This window comes from Syngnathoides biaculeatus, chromosome 6 (assembly GCF_019802595.1).
Source record: "Syngnathoides biaculeatus isolate LvHL_M chromosome 6, ASM1980259v1, whole genome shotgun sequence".
Classification (NCBI taxonomy): Eukaryota; Metazoa; Chordata; class Actinopteri; order Syngnathiformes; family Syngnathidae; genus Syngnathoides; species Syngnathoides biaculeatus.
The window spans coordinates 32,773,518-32,789,087 of record NC_084645.1 but is presented as its reverse complement, the minus strand read 5'-3'; the positions used below and the strand labels follow the sequence as shown (position 1 = coordinate 32,789,087).

At 41.0% G+C, this 15,570-nt stretch overlaps 1 protein-coding gene across 4 annotated transcripts in view; it reads right to left on the bottom strand.

Moving 5' to 3' along the window:
- Nucleotides 1-15,570, bottom strand: part of otud7a (OTU deubiquitinase 7A) — a 36,306-nt gene that overhangs the window by 5,826 nt on the left and 14,910 nt on the right. For 3 of the 4 annotated variants that reach the window (XR_009795318.1, XM_061822135.1, XM_061822137.1), the window contains 7 exons: nt 14,862-15,047; nt 13,260-13,478; nt 12,058-12,159; nt 10,578-10,705; nt 10,153-10,265; nt 8,492-8,619; nt 8,267-8,416 (listed from right to left, as the gene is read on the bottom strand). Coding sequence is in view for 3 of the 4 variants with exons in the window: in XM_061822135.1 (XP_061678119.1) it covers nt 8,267-8,416; nt 8,492-8,619; nt 10,153-10,265; nt 10,578-10,705; nt 12,058-12,159; nt 13,260-13,478; nt 14,862-15,047 (1,026 nt within the window). In the remaining variant the exon portion in view is untranslated. Of the gene's footprint in view, nt 1-8,266; nt 8,417-8,491; nt 8,620-10,152; nt 10,266-10,577; nt 10,706-12,057; nt 12,160-12,658; nt 13,222-13,259; nt 13,479-14,861; nt 15,048-15,570 lie in introns of those variants that run through there. The other variant, XM_061822136.1, reaches the window with a different exon arrangement.

The following is a 15,570-nucleotide window of genomic DNA, read 5'->3' as shown; positions in this document are numbered from 1 at the left end:
TTGAAATTTGAGCAGAACCCGATCTTATATACTACAGAATCAACAAGAAACAACGAACCCAAGCAACAAAATAGAGTGGCTCTGATTATTTAATGCATAGGTCACTAACCGTTTTCTAATTGACTGATTAATGTAAAGGGCTACCAGTTTGAAACACATTTCTGAAATAAGAAATGTGCACAAATTACCTTTAGTTATATATTATTAATAAATGATGATATTTATCTATGTGAAGAGTGGGGTTGGGCATCGAGTATCGAAAACTGCTTTGTTAGTGCTGTGCTACCATGTAGTTGCTATGTTAAGCTAAGCCAAAATTATTAAAACTTTGAAAACTCTGTGTACCGTCTTTCTTTGTATATATCTTGTGTTTCAATGAGGGTTTCAATCTGGGCACTTGCGGCTTTTACACAGGTCCTGCTTATGTATGTACCAAATGGTATTTCCGTTACAAATGTACTGGGTGAGGCTTATAATACGGTGCACTCTCTAGGCTGGAAATTATGATAGATAATACTGTGGTTCAAACATGACGTCTACATTGGCAGAACTACAAATGTTGGACATTCTAAGCATGTTACAATCTCACTTTCTCAGGGATTCTGAAATATGGCCCGCAGAACCCTGAGGTCAAGATGAAACAGTCCCAAATAATTTTAACAATGCTATATTTAACTCTTAGTTGTGAAACACTGATTCATGTATATTTAGTCAATTGGGTTAGTCACATGCATTCCCTTTTAGTTCATAGATTTGACACTGATACTGTTTATAAAGAACCTCAAGTCAAATATTCATTTTAGTCTATGCTGCAGGCTGCTAAGCTAATCTTTAGTTTAAACCATGGAATCTTTTTCAACCCAGGTCCCCTAAAAGGATCAGAATCAAGAACCATTTGGAACCGGAATCGAAATAAGGAACTTAAAAAATATTAACGCAATGCCCAACCCAAGTGAAGACACTGACCATGCTAAACATTTCTCACGGAAATCCTCAACTTTTTAACCAGGCAGGAAACAAGTACGGAATATTTCCATAAATCTCTGTATTAAGTATTTATTTACAAATTATTTAATAACTGAAATAAGCTATTCTTAGAACAGGTCTGTGGGTTACTCATTTGGTACATGTGGGTTATGATGAACGAGGCACCATGTGGGTGACCCTGTATTTAATTATTGTTTTACTTGTTATAGTGGTTGGAATTTGTAGTGGTAAAGATGTGAGCAAGTAAATACACATCCAGCAAAAACTCTCTTTGCTTCTTCCATTAACAAGCCGGGCTAATCTTTACTCCTCCTCGACACACAAAGCGTGTCTCTCAGTCGAGGTGTACTTTATAATTTTCAACGTAGTTTCTTGGCAGCAATGTATATTAGACAGGCATTAGCGGGATTTTAGAACAATTTCAGAAACAGCACAAAAAACAGACGAGTGAGTTATTTAGTAAATAGATGGAGATACCAAGGTGAATTTCTGAAAAGCAGGTGGGGGGTTACTGTAAATCCATGAGGAGTATGATACATCATGATTCAACGCTGAACAAAAATTAAGAATTGTCTGCTTTGCGAAAGAAGAAAGTTTCAGACAGCTCTTTAATGAACTGTGCACACGTACACAATAAAGCTTGTCACCTCAAATTTTAGGTTTTAGGTCACGAAATTGGACCAGTGGGCGAGGAAAAGCATTGCCTGGTGGAGAGACTTTGAGGAAGTGAGTGATTCTAAGACTGATAGGGGTTGGACTAGTTGATTTGGTTCTATAATTGAGTGCATTTAAACACAGCGGCATATGATAAGAGATCAGATGATTTCATTCATGTTTCATTGATAACATCAGTTCCTTAAAGACAGGAAGAGGACCTCAGCAATAATACAGAGAAGCAGAACCGAAAACAGGCACCCACCCTTGCTTCCTGGGTCTGCCTGAGCCGACATGGGTGTGTACCCTACTGAGAGACTCTTACTTCCCCAGGTGATATATTTCCATTAGGCTACAGAGTGTGTGGGGGTTGCGGTCGAGGCAACACAAAACAGCAGAGAAGCAGCCTGCTCAAGTTGCCAACACTCCATGCAGATGAAAGATGCAGGCTTCTCCCCGTTTGGACATTCTCTTTTCACACACGGCTGTTCCTCGCTGCAGGCTTCATAGCAACAGAGAAACTGCCCCTCTTTTATCGTTGAAAAAACAGCAGGTCAAACTGCTCGCTCTGGTATCCTTTTTAAGTATGCTTATGTACACTATGTGACAAGCGTCACAACACTGGTGGGACACATTCTGTGATGACGCCTCACTTGCCTGGTGCAGAGTTCGACCCTGCAGAAAGGCTTAGCACATTCAACATGATCACTAAATGTAATCTGACATCAATGACCACAATGCTAACGCAGGCCTTCAAGCTGAGTACAGTATTCCTCGCTAGATACTGCTTCACGTACTGCGACCTCGCTACATCTCAGATTTTGTTTTTCACAGAATTTATGAAGAAGTTCCTTCTATATGGTGGAAATTTGAAGTTAATAATGATTGTTGATTTTCATGCATTTTCACAGTATGCTGTGGTACTTTCACTTATGAGTGCCCCAATTTGCGAGTTTCTTGAGAGACAAACCGTCACTTAATTGATATGTTTTGCTTTGTGTTGTGAGCTAAAATTTACTTCAGATAAGCCGCCATTCAAGAGAAGTGGGAGGGGGGATATAGCATTTAAGGTACTACAATGCTGTTGTCTTGTGGGCAAGAACCAGTCGATGATGAAATCTTAGCCATTTGTTGAGCAGGATCACTGCAGCTCCTAATGTCACTCACTAGGGCCACACCCCTTAAAGGCAAACATCCAACACAAATACTACAGTATCTTCACTCTCTACACTTAATAAAATCAGTTTATTTCTCGAAATTCTTTGTTCAATGTTTATTTTTATACAAAATAATACTATTTTACAAACTTAATTGTGGTCGCTTTGTGGGGGGGCTGGATGGAATTAATGGCATTTTGATCAAATTAAATGGAGAATAACAATTAAAAAAGCAAAACACACAACCAATTACAGTGTTGTCCTGCTCTTCACGGGGTCCAACACTGCCTGGAATAGTAAAAAACAACTGTTTAGAAATTGATAAAAAGGTTTATAACTGCCCATGGATGCCACAAGATGGCAGCAAAGCATTATGTAGTATTTATATCCATGCAACAACTCACTTCAACTTCAACTCGTCAGTTAAGGTACCACTGTACAGTAGTTATTTTACTGTAATACCCAGACTTTTCGGAAAGGAGAGCCACAGTCGCAGATACGCTTTCCTGCCACTGCTGTCAGCCACAGCTCACGCAGTTGTCAAACGGCTGGCTAACCTCCTTCCAACTCGGCAAGTCACACCCCACCCCTCCAGGCCCCGCCTTTTAAAGCCACATATTTAACATTGACACCGCATTCATTATGCACACCATTTTAAATGCACTTATCCTTGCTTTTGCTACTTTTTCCTGGTTCAAATGTTTATATGTTAAGTGTTTTATTAAGCATTAACAAGTGTGTGCAATAAGTGAAACAATTCAAAAAATATTTTAGATATCTCTCTATATAGTGTATTTTTGCCTATTACCGGATGGTCTGTAATGTATATAATCCATGATAAAGGGAGTTTATTGTAATATCACAAGGAACACAATGCCTATTAGAAGTCTGGCTGCAGATGTCTAGTTTGGCTTTGCACAACAGAAGTCACACCAGCAAGCTGAAAAGGCGTGACTAATGCCTGTCCAACAGTGTGATGAGAGGCACTGTTCACAGAAGTACACAGTGTACACTCGCAAATCTACAGGCATGTGAGCACAAGGCAGCTCGCATCAGCTCTCTCTTATGTCGGGGTCATGCAGCAGGCAGAGGCAGGCCATCAGGTGGCATCCTGGCTCAAGCAGCAAAAGCACAGCTGCCCTAGTTTCTCACCTCTGTAATGTGCTCCGTGCGGTATTGCTGCCACATGGACAATGTCCAGATTCCGAGATTGCCAATGGCGCTCCGGGAGTTTAAAGCGTGTTGTAATGTATTGACTATTCCTGCCGGCAGCCTTGTTTTGCAGACTGTGACTGTGACCCACAGCGTATATTCAGATGACATCATACGGCTCGGTGCACATAACAGCCTCATTCACCTTGCTTACTCTGCATCTTAGCTTCAAGTAGCCAGGATGGGGAAACGTGGGTGTTTTCTGCAAGCTATCAGCTGTAGGAGAGGCTGAACTGTGTAGTTTTATTTGCAGCTAATGAAAACTCAGTAGCTCAAGCATCGCAAGCTGTGAATTGTCTGGCCACTTTTAGACCCTGCAGAGGACAAAGTCACCCATTACAGCTTTGCAACACTGAGCCAATGTTTCCTCTGTTCAAGAACAATTTGTGCTGTATGGAAAACTTTAATTCCTGACTTTGGTCACTGCACAGCTGCACAGTTGAAGGGCCCAATTCACTAGCAGAGTAAACAGCGGTTGTCCATTTTTAAGATGACCTCAGCCTCTCGCTGTGGATTTTTTAACAGCAGAACCCTCGCGGTTAAATTCCAGCTATATCCCATTTGTAGAAGCACATAAAACCACAACAAGTAACGTTTTAATTCTGATTGCCATGTTGATTCAATTAAACAGACAGCTTAGTGAGGAGAACGTTTATGGTCGTTTAATAGATAGAGCAGTGAAAGCTAGCCAGAGTTAGCTAGTTGTTATGTAGGTGGTCTTTATGTTAAAAAGAGAGCCTTTTACTTCTTTCAAATGGGAGCTGGAGGGGCTGCTGCAAGGCTGCCAAAGAAAACCTGTAATAGATTTAGGAGCAGGGATGGAAATAAAGTTTTCCAGTGGGCCAGTCTGACCACAGGAGCACATGCGGGCTCGTGAAAAGTCACAGCAACTGTCACTGCAGAGGTCAGTCTTTGACAAACAGTCTGTGTGATAACAATATGCAGAACTAAACCTGACTGCAGTAAAGCAAGAAAATTGCACCCCTTGCAACAATCGCTAACTTCTGGTGGCCCCTTTATGATTACCTCTTTGCACTTTACCAATGAGCTGCCACACAAACAACTTCATAAGCACTAACAGCAGGATCTGTCTGTGCAATTTAGAATCATGATACCGGGAGGGACCCTGCCTTAATCCTTCATACAGAGGGCTGAAGAAAGAGCTAGTATTCCCTAGCAGCCTGTGGCACCTGAACACACACATGACCACCAACAAGCCCCTCCGATGCGCTTTGCTGTGAGAGGGGAAAACTGAGTCTCCACCTGAGACATCCACACAGTGGTCTGCCTGTCAGGAGAGAGTTTTGGCTTGTTGGGGGCCCCGTGGCAGGCCGGAGGACCCTGCCCATATGTGGTGATGTGGTTAACGGCTTGCTTAGAACTGCTCTGCCTTAATTGGCAGTGGAGGCTTAACATTCTGCCCCTTTCCTCAGATGACCTCTTGTATGGCTGGCACACAGTCAGAAACATGAGCCAACCAAGGAACATTTGACGATATCTAATAATGGCATGCAAAAGCGTATGAAAACATTTCTTCCGTCGCACAAAAAAAGACAGTGGCTTTGCTCTGTAATGTGACTCCTCGCATGAATTGAGTAAAAGTGTTTTCATAACATCCGAGACGCTGCAACTGAAATGTTCCCTGCACAGAACTCAGTGTACTAGAGAGAAAAAGTGCAGATGTGCTGCAAAGTGATGGTCTTACAGCAGCTTCTGTGGACCTAAGCACCATCTTGTGGACAAATCATGGAACCCACACTTAAATAAAAACATGGGTGCTGAGTAGGTAATGAAAAACTGGCTATATTTGACGTGCTGCTGGCAGTGAGAGGATATGCTGCAAGGCAAGGTTAGCAGCTTTGTGATCATGTCTGCCGGCTAGTCTGTAACAGTCATATTCTGACTTAATAACTAGGTTGCTGTTTATATGCTGAGAATAGGATCTTACTCAGCAGAGAGATGGAGGAAAAGTTGTTAATGTGAGTCTGTATGCGAGAAAAGAGGCAGAGACGCATTTGGCTGGCTGCCCACTGAAATGACAAGTGAGTTCCACCCACTGAGTCAGATGCGGAAGAGTGTCGTGACTACTAAGGCTGGTTGTCAAGGAGATCCACTCGGTTTGTTGATTAAAGGAACAAATGCAAGGATGATTGTGACCTTAAGAATAAACAACACGTCCTGAGTGGGAACACCGCCATCTGATTGGATAAATCAAGATGGAGTCCCATGACCAAATGGGGAAAATCAATACAGCATCCAAGTGAAACTAAATTGGTTGGGGATGGGACTTCAGCTACATTTCCCAATGTGTCAGGAATTTTAACTAGAGATCAAGACTTGATTAAATTTCAATGATTTGTGGTTAAAATTAATCAGATAATTGAAATTGTGTAATATGGTGTGAGAATGACTCATTTTCTTGTTCTGAACTCCTGTTTCCATGCCAGTGTATTGTTGAGCCGAACAATGGTGTCCTAACAAGTTTAGCCATAAAGTGAATGTACCTCTTAGACTGCAGCTCATCTCATGTTATTCTTTAAAGCCCCCCATTACATCAGAAAAAAAACTCACAACAACCCACAAAACACAAACGCAATAAAAAGCATCCATCCATTTTCTGTGCCCCTTATCCTCACTAGGTTCACAGGCATGCTGGAGCCTATCCCAAGCGGGAGGCAGGGTACATCCTGAACTAGTCGCCAGGCAATCACAGGCCACATATAAAAAAACACTCACATTCACATCTATAGGGAATTTAGAGTCTTCATATTAACATACCACGCATCTTTTTGGGATGAGGGAGGATAGGAGAGTACCCGAAGAAAGCCCACGCAGGCAAGAGGAGAACATGCAAACATCACACAGGCAAGTTGGGATTTGAACCCAGAACCGTGAGGCAAGCTATTATAACCATTCGCCCACCGTATCGCCACGCTACAAAAAACTAAATTACTGAAATAGTGATGAGCTCATCTCAATGTATCCACAAATTTGAGAATTGTGAAATTTAGTCTTATTTATTTGAATAGAAGGCTGATGTATTCAGGGAGCCATAAATTATTCTTTTACATAAATGGCAACAGGTTAATTGTACCTTCTGCCACCTAGTGGAGGAGCATATAAATGTTCTGCCTGGCACTATAATATGAATTGGGACATTAATGACCAAAGATGTGTTTGTTTTTAAAAATGTAATTGAAGAATTAATGAATTAATCACAATTTAACATATTTTTCAAGAAATTAAGTGAAATTGGAAAAATTACTATGCCATCCAAGATGGTCTCTCACATCACACTACTGTGCCACGGCACTCTGGTCGGGAATCACCGCTGGTTCCTCTTAATCGGTTTGCCAGCCAACTGCAGGACACATGGAGACAAACAGGAGTCGCACTCACAATCACACCTAAGGGGAATTTAGAGTCTCTCCATTCAATGCATGTTTTGGAGATGTGAAAGGAAACCGGAGTGCCACGCAGGCATGGGGAGAACATGCAAACTCCAAACAGGCGGGGCCAGGATTTGGACCCCAGTAATCAGAACTGTGAGACCAATGCGGTATAGCCATCGTGCCACCCTGTTTAAGCTCATCTTATTAAAATTATCAAAGAAAAAAATAAGGTGAAGGTTGGATCAAATATTTACTCGTTTTGTGTGTGTGTGTGTGTGTGTGTGTGTTGTGTGTGTGTGTGTGTGTGTGTGAGAGGGGGTGGGGGCATATTCAGCTTTGTTTAACTCAACACAGGATCCAAGCTGTATACAACTACACATCTCATGTTTGACATGTTTTCTACATCCCTTCTGGGCAGCCAATTGGTTGGGGAATGTTTACGTAAATGAGTCTTCTGCTGGCTGCCTCCACATAGTAGAGTGTAACCCACACATTCCTATAAATGATACAAAATGTTTATCTGCTGATGTACTGTACATGATCAACAAATTTTTAGTAGTCAAATACAGTATTGACAGAGTGACTTATCATAACTTTCCTTAGCGTTAGTGCTTAATAAATCCTGGGAGCCTGCCGTCCACTTTGTGGCCACTCCCAGTTCCCCACTGCCAACTGACATCTTTTAATAATGGATCATACATAGCTCCACTGTGATTTCATACATTATTCACCTCTAGCAGGACAGGCAGAACGAATGGAATTTCCCCATGAAGTCAGAAGACAGCGTTAATTTCACCGAAGGTGCTGCCTTGGATTGAAGAAAGACCTCAAATATTTTTCCTAAAAATATGAAATGATACCTACCTTGTTCTCGCTGCTGGTCCCTCTGCTCCATGGACACCAGTGCAGAGAAGTGTGCCTGATCATAAGCTAATACAAGCGGGGAGCAGTGACATCGGCTCGGAGGCACCTCCAAAGGTAAGTAGAGACCTCCAAATGGGATTGGTGCAAATGCTGAAAATCAGTAAAGGAGTGAAGTGTCAAACATTTACTCACTGTTGCTATAATAAGGATGGGGAGCAGCCTTACCTTCTCCTCCTGAGTCTCTGAGCATCGTGTCGGCCACCACGACAATCGGCCTGCGGAGTACATGGGCCAACACAAACACATGGAACTCCTCCAGACTCTCATAGACCGGATCCTCAGAGTTATCCACCCTGCAGTTGGAAACACCCGCGGGATTTCATGAGGATTTCCTGAGTTGGTACTGACTGATACAAGCACACAAGTGGCGAAAAAAGGAAATGTATAAGCTAATCATGTGATTTCACCCCTTAGCGCTATTTCATCTGGCGCCTGTTTACAGACAGCCCAACAATAGGCCCATCTGTTCACTCTCTACTTGTGTTGGAATGAAAGCAAGTGAAAGGAAGCGTAGATTCAAAGCGCTCAGGCTTGGGATCACCAGGGAACAAGAAAATGTGCAACAATTAAGTTGTCGGGCACACTAACAGCCTACGCGGCCAAATTAATTCTAATGAAGAGCCTCTTAATATGTGAATCCCACTCAACTCATTTATGGGCTCATCTCACACTAGGACCATCAAACATTCCAAACCTGATTACTGCGTTACAGCCGAACTCAATGACAGGTTAAAAGCACCACACTAATGGAGTAAATGAGGCATTTTAAAAGGGGACGTTGTCTGTGACTGAAAACCAGCTAAAATTAGGTTGCGCTAAATAGCATCCCTACGCTCAAGTCTTGTTTCCTCTTTGGGCAACATATCACACCTGCTTTGTGAGTAAAGAAATGAGAAAAGGCGCAATAGGTTTCTTGATACGTAGGAGGAAGAAACTAGTTTGTTTCAGATCTGCTTCAATAAACGTGGTTGCATTTGTCTTTATGCAACAGGGAAGCTACAGTTGAGTGGGCAGGAGAAAAATGAAGCAGCTAAGAAGGGAAGCCAGGAGATGGCGGAGTATGACATGAGCATTCATACATAGACTTATAGGAAGGACAAGGGATTTATGAAAGACAGACACATTTCTCCCACTTTTTTACCCAGTCAATGTTCAAGTTTTAGCAATCATGCTCTAGCAGTGCTAAATTTAATGATACAAAAATACACATTAATGCACAGTTACACCCCAAAAGATTTATACTGGTCAAATTGAAGAAGAATTTCTCAAGTCATGGTAATTTATGCATAAATAAACCTAGAGGACTACATCTTCCAGAATTCAGTCCTTTTTTTATTTGAAACATTTGGTCTAAAAATAGAACTAAACTTAAAAAATAGTGAATACAGAGGTTTTACATACAATGTCCAAAGACACACATTTCATTTTTTGTCTCACTGTCTGAAATTAAACATGACTAAATCTCTCCTGCTTCAGGTCAGCCAGGATCACAAAAATTAATGATTTTTGTTAAATGCCACAATAAGAGGGAGAATTTCGTAGAGAATTTTAAAGAGTACTGTCAGAAGCTTGTGGAAGGTTATCCAAAACGTTAGACCCAAGTCATTTAGCTCAAAGGAAACGCTACTCGACACAAGAGAAATGTATATAAACTTTTGACCTCGAAGAAAACAATATAAAATTCTTAATATTTTTTCCTCTCACTATTGTGGCATTTTACAAAACAAAAGGACAAAAAAAAAATACTGGACGTTTAAATGTATGTTATGCAAGTTGTATTCGGTGGGTAGAGTACGTGTGGGAGACCTGCATTCGAGACAGCTTACCCTCCGCTCGTGTTGCCATTTTTGCTGAGGTGAGAGCGAGGTTCACTGGAGGCCAACTTGAGCAACTCGTTCCATTCCCGCTCCCACTCCTCCTCTGTGTACATCAGGCCAGACTGCACAAGCAACACAATTCTGATGAACACATGCTCGCCCACATGATCCCTTTCATCATCCGGTGTCTCAGTTTCCAAAAAGGTAGTTTGCTGAACCTGTTGCTACCAATGCAAAAGCCTCACAGAAAAAGTAGTTGTTCTACTCAAATCTCAAATAATTCCAATGTCATCAAGGAGAGTAAGTCACTGAAAAGGCACTGCGACTAACACTCAACAAGGAAAAACATGCTATTCAGAAAAAAATGATTTGTTCAAATGAAACTCTAAAATTGTCTTAGGTACACTGTGCTAAAATGGGGAGAATCTGCCAACCTCCTTGTTCTGTTGGGTTTGCTGCCACCGCCACCTCCTTTTCAGGGCGTCTCTCTCTGTTCCGTTCTTCATCATGGTATACAGGGACTTCCTCAGCATCAGGTCTCTATCATGGAAGCCCCACATTCCTGGAGGGGACACAGATGTCATTATTGTTGCTTGTAGAGGATGGGGCACGACAGCTCTGCCCAGCTGTGTTTCTAAAGCAACATTAGATGGTAATTTGACTCATGATTTTTGTCAATTTCTTAACGCAATGCAGACTTAACTAACGTGTTAGAATCATTACCAGAGCAACTGAGATTCACTAAAGAGCGTATAACATTGGTGGACGAGTCCGGCCACCTCAAAAATTGGCGTAGCGCTAGCAGCGATGCATTAACATGCGCACAGAGCACTTTTTTTCCTTGACATGAATCTGGTAATTTTTACTTGCCTAAATCTGATTCTCAGAAGTGTGATATGAGTACCATTAGTGATACGCTGGCCCTCTTTTGTTGTATGAAACATACTGAATTAAATACAGTTAATATTTACTAGATATAAAAACAAAAATTAAATTCAACAGAACAAATTAGAAGGAAGTTTATAGCTATGCAACAGTTTATTTACCCACTTTAAAATCCAGTACCATACAGTACCTTTTTCATGTGCAGTGCATCTGGTACTTCAAGTACTGTACATTATATACATTATACAGATGTACACATATACATTTCACTTGTACACTGCTCAAAAAATAAAGACAACACTTAAACAAAACCTGCTTGATCTCAGTGAATGAGATATTCCAGTTGAAAACCTTTTTAGTTACATAGTGAAATGCAGTAGGAAAAAAACCCCACAAGATTGATTAATCAAAATCAAATACCTCATCCTATAGAGGTCCGGATATAGAATCATATTGAAAATAAAATCAGAGCCTGTTTCAACTTCTGTGAAAATCCCTAAAGATGACTTGAAATTCAAACCTTGTCTCCCAATTACTGCAAATACTGTATATCACGTCTACATAGTTCAACACCACCAATGTACTACTTTCCTTTTTGACTGATATTTGGGGCCATCTTCTGTCATCTTGGGACAGAAAGAGCATTTAAAAATGTAGGAATTGAGTTTGTCAGCAAATTGCTGGGAACAGGTTTCACAGGAAGAGAAGCAAGTAGCTGAATTCACTAATAGTGAACCGCAAATATGTGATGGATTGTAGTACCACAGTGGTAACCACAGTATACCCCCCTCCCCAATTCAGATTTAAATGCAGCAATATTTAAATTACTATCTGAATGACATGAACTCTAATGTTTTACCTAACTCTGTTTCATGTCAAGTTTTCCATAATATGGGCTGACACAAGTAGAACTAAAACATTTTAAGTGGAAAAACCCTAATGCAGACAAATGGCATGCGTCACTCTCTCAGTTTGCAGTTTAAAGATTTAGTCCTGAAGTGGAATCCATATGAAATGTGGGACACTGACCTAACGAAGCAGCATGGAGAAGGCAGTTCCCATCCCCAGTGGTGGCCAGAGGAAGCAGCTTCTTACAGCTGGTGCACATAGTGGACCACCAGTTCAGACGACCTGAGCATAAACATACAGTATATTCAATAAGTGCATCAAAAGCATACTAAATGTGATTTTTTTTTTTACATTTGTAAAGTGTTATTTACATTAATGTCATTGGTACAAATTAAACAGTAGTAAAAATGTAGTTACATTCAAAGGAATAACAAAAAAAGCAATAAATATCACGTCTTAAGCTATCACATTTTTTGAAAATCAACTGAGTGTATCACCTTCCCCCACCACTAATGTTGTGTGCTTGGTGTGTCTGAAGCTTTTGCCAAGTTGGGTTAAATGTAGATGTCAATTTCAGTAAGAAAAATTATGGGTAGTTCATGACAGTAAAGAGGGTATAAAATAATGATCAGTCTCAGAACACAACATTTATACAGTAGATATATTTTATATCCTCCAACCAAACAGTCAGTTGGATACTAATCTTGGGTGTGGTAAAACATTTTTTTGACATTTTCTTCCAGGGTTACAGCAAAAAAAAAAAAAAAGCTAAATAATCCACCTCAAACCAAGATGTAAATCCACTTGTTCTCCCATCACCACAGCCGGCGTCCCTCAGGGAGAATCGGGCACATCTTAACAGCCCTGAGCTTTGCACAGTCTTCACAACTGAAATGACTTCATTATTTATTTAACAAATGTACATAGATGAGTCTTGTTAACCTTTCAGACAGTTTTTTTTCTTTTTTTGCACTTCATAATTTGCAGAACCATATTATTTCTATGTATATCTACAAATTCATTTTACGTAGGATTCTTTCATTAAAAAATAATTTGCAGGTTTATAATATCCATATTAATAAAACGGCTAAGATCTTTTTTCTTGCTTGTTTGTATGGTTTATTAAAGGCGGCTTGGTGTCATGATCTTTGCAGTCTGCAGGGAGATGTGAAACTTCAGGAGTTAGTTTCTCCAAAAGTTCAAACCTTCAGACGCAAAATGAATCCTTGGGGATACTAGATGTTGGGAAACCTCGGGCTTTTGCCCAGATGTTTCCCTTTAACTCTCAGATTTAACACTCATCCTCTTTTCCATCTGCATTATGTTGTTGACTGTCCGCTATTTTGTAGAAAGACATAAGCGTGAACAAAAATGATATTCACCAGCTTGCTCCAGAGCCATCATTGTGGACTGCTCTATCAGATCTCTCTCTATGAAACTCCTGAAGTCTTCGCTGTACACACTGAGATCTGGCAGCTGGAATGTGTAGATGGGCATCTCAAGAGGGAACTGCTCGTTGGTACACTCGTTGGCCACTTGTAGTCGCGCAAGGGAGACAATGGCGGAGCTGGCATGTGAGATTCCACGGGACAGACGCTTCTCTAGAGGGGCAGATGAGACAGATGTGAAAGGATGAGGGAAAAACAACTGGCTTCAGAGGAGGCAGACTAAATTAGTAGCAGTGCCTGTGCTCCAACATTAGTAGGAAATCAAATGCAATGTTATGTTGGATATCAAACTCAACTTTAGAACATCACTATGCCTGCACAAGCACTTGTGTAAACACCCACAGTAATGCAGTCCAAAATAAAAGAGACTCCAACATCAATACACTCCACAAACACGGTAGACTTACAATTTTTATACATTAATTTTTATAATTTTTTTGTTATAATTGAAGTAGCTAGCCCATTTGAATTTATTTAAATGTATTGGAAAAAATTTTGTATACCTGAGGGGGAAAAAGAAGGAATCCATTATGGAGATATTAGTTGAGAAACTCAGCAGGGATCTATTTTTGCAGTTGGCACAGGAAAGATTGAGCGCAAAAACTGCCATATCTTGACTTTCGTGCAAGTGTGAGGCTTCCTGCCCACGTGCTTGCCTATTTGGAAGACCTATCTGTGCCATGATACATGCATCGCTGCAGCAAGGGGTGTGTCCTTACATACATGCCAGCCAACATATTGACACTCTGTTTAGGGATGGAGGTGAGGTGGGGGTGGGGGGACTCGAGCATGAATGATTGAATGCGGGGTGGTCTCCAAGTGCCTACTTCACAGCGCAAATCTGTGATCTCCTCGCTTGCCAACTCTACATCACCCACTCCTGGAGGTCTGCTTGCAGTTCCTTATAAATACATTTGCACACTTTGACCTCCCGGAATCGAGAAAATCATTTTTTTCTTCCATCATGTTAAAGACTCCTAGTGGGGCACTGGTGAGCCGTGAGAGGAACAGCTTCAATTGCACGTGATTGTAGTTGGGTGTGATGATGCCCACACCAGGGCAGATGAAATTAAACACTGGGTCTATTCTACCTCCTCCCAGACTTACACCACATACACCGCTGGATTTAATTCAGTCATGAAAATGGAGCGTTTAGTATTTGTTCGTGTGGTGGCCAGTATGAGAGAATGCTGTACTATAATGCAAAAAATGAGCACTATTCACATAATTACACATATCTTCACATTAAGTTTAATTATCCACTCATCTTCAAAAGTAAAATTGTCCTCATTAGGGTCAAACGTGAGCTGGGGCCAATCCCATTTTATATTAGGGCAGGACGCTGGCTACACCCTGAGCTGGTTGTCTGCCAATTGCACATTTAAGAAAAGATCCATTCACACTCACATTCCCACCTCTGGACTATTCAGAGGATTCAATGAACCTAACAAGGATGTTTTTTGAAAATAGGAGGAAGCCAGAGCCAAAGAATTCCCAGGCATACAAATTGGCAAAGTGGTCACAGTAACAGTCTACCTTGTCCATTGTCTTCCTGCTTCTGCGCACACGACCTGTCGATCTTGTTGACATGGGTTGGCGTGTCACGTGCCTCCGGCTGTTTGTAGTAGCGGCCCTCGTTGAAGACCTGCGGCAGGTTGGCAGTGTGGACCTGCCGGAGCTCCTCATAATCATTCAGAGCAGCACTGAGGTCCCAGTTTTTACCTGTGAGGTAAAAATACAAAAAAGAAATATATGTAATGAAATCATTTTAAGCAAAGCTGATTTTTCTTTTCTTTTTAACCAAAAGATTTGAGTTGGCAGACTCCCACGGAACTGTTCCTTGGATGACACAAACTACTTTACTGTAAACAAGTATCTCTCATACATGACATGCGACAGAAAGCTGAAAGAAAAAGAAAAAAAGAAAAAACATACTGCCCTCTATTTTTTTCATCATATTCTGTTTTTTTTCTTTTCTAGTGTGTCATTTTATATTAATTAATAATTAAACACAAGGCCCATGTTAAAAGTAGTCCACATGAACCAAAAACAGTGAATAAGTGAGCAACAGTGAAAGGTTGAGTAGGAGCAGAAGAGTAATAACGGCAAAGTGAGACAGATCCATTAAGAGAATGACGGCAATATCCTGACGCGTAGGAAGAACATGAGCAGGAAAAGAGTCTCGGTAAGACTCCGTTGAAAGGAAGTGTGTATGTGTGCAAAAATGATTATTGAACTTGCATTA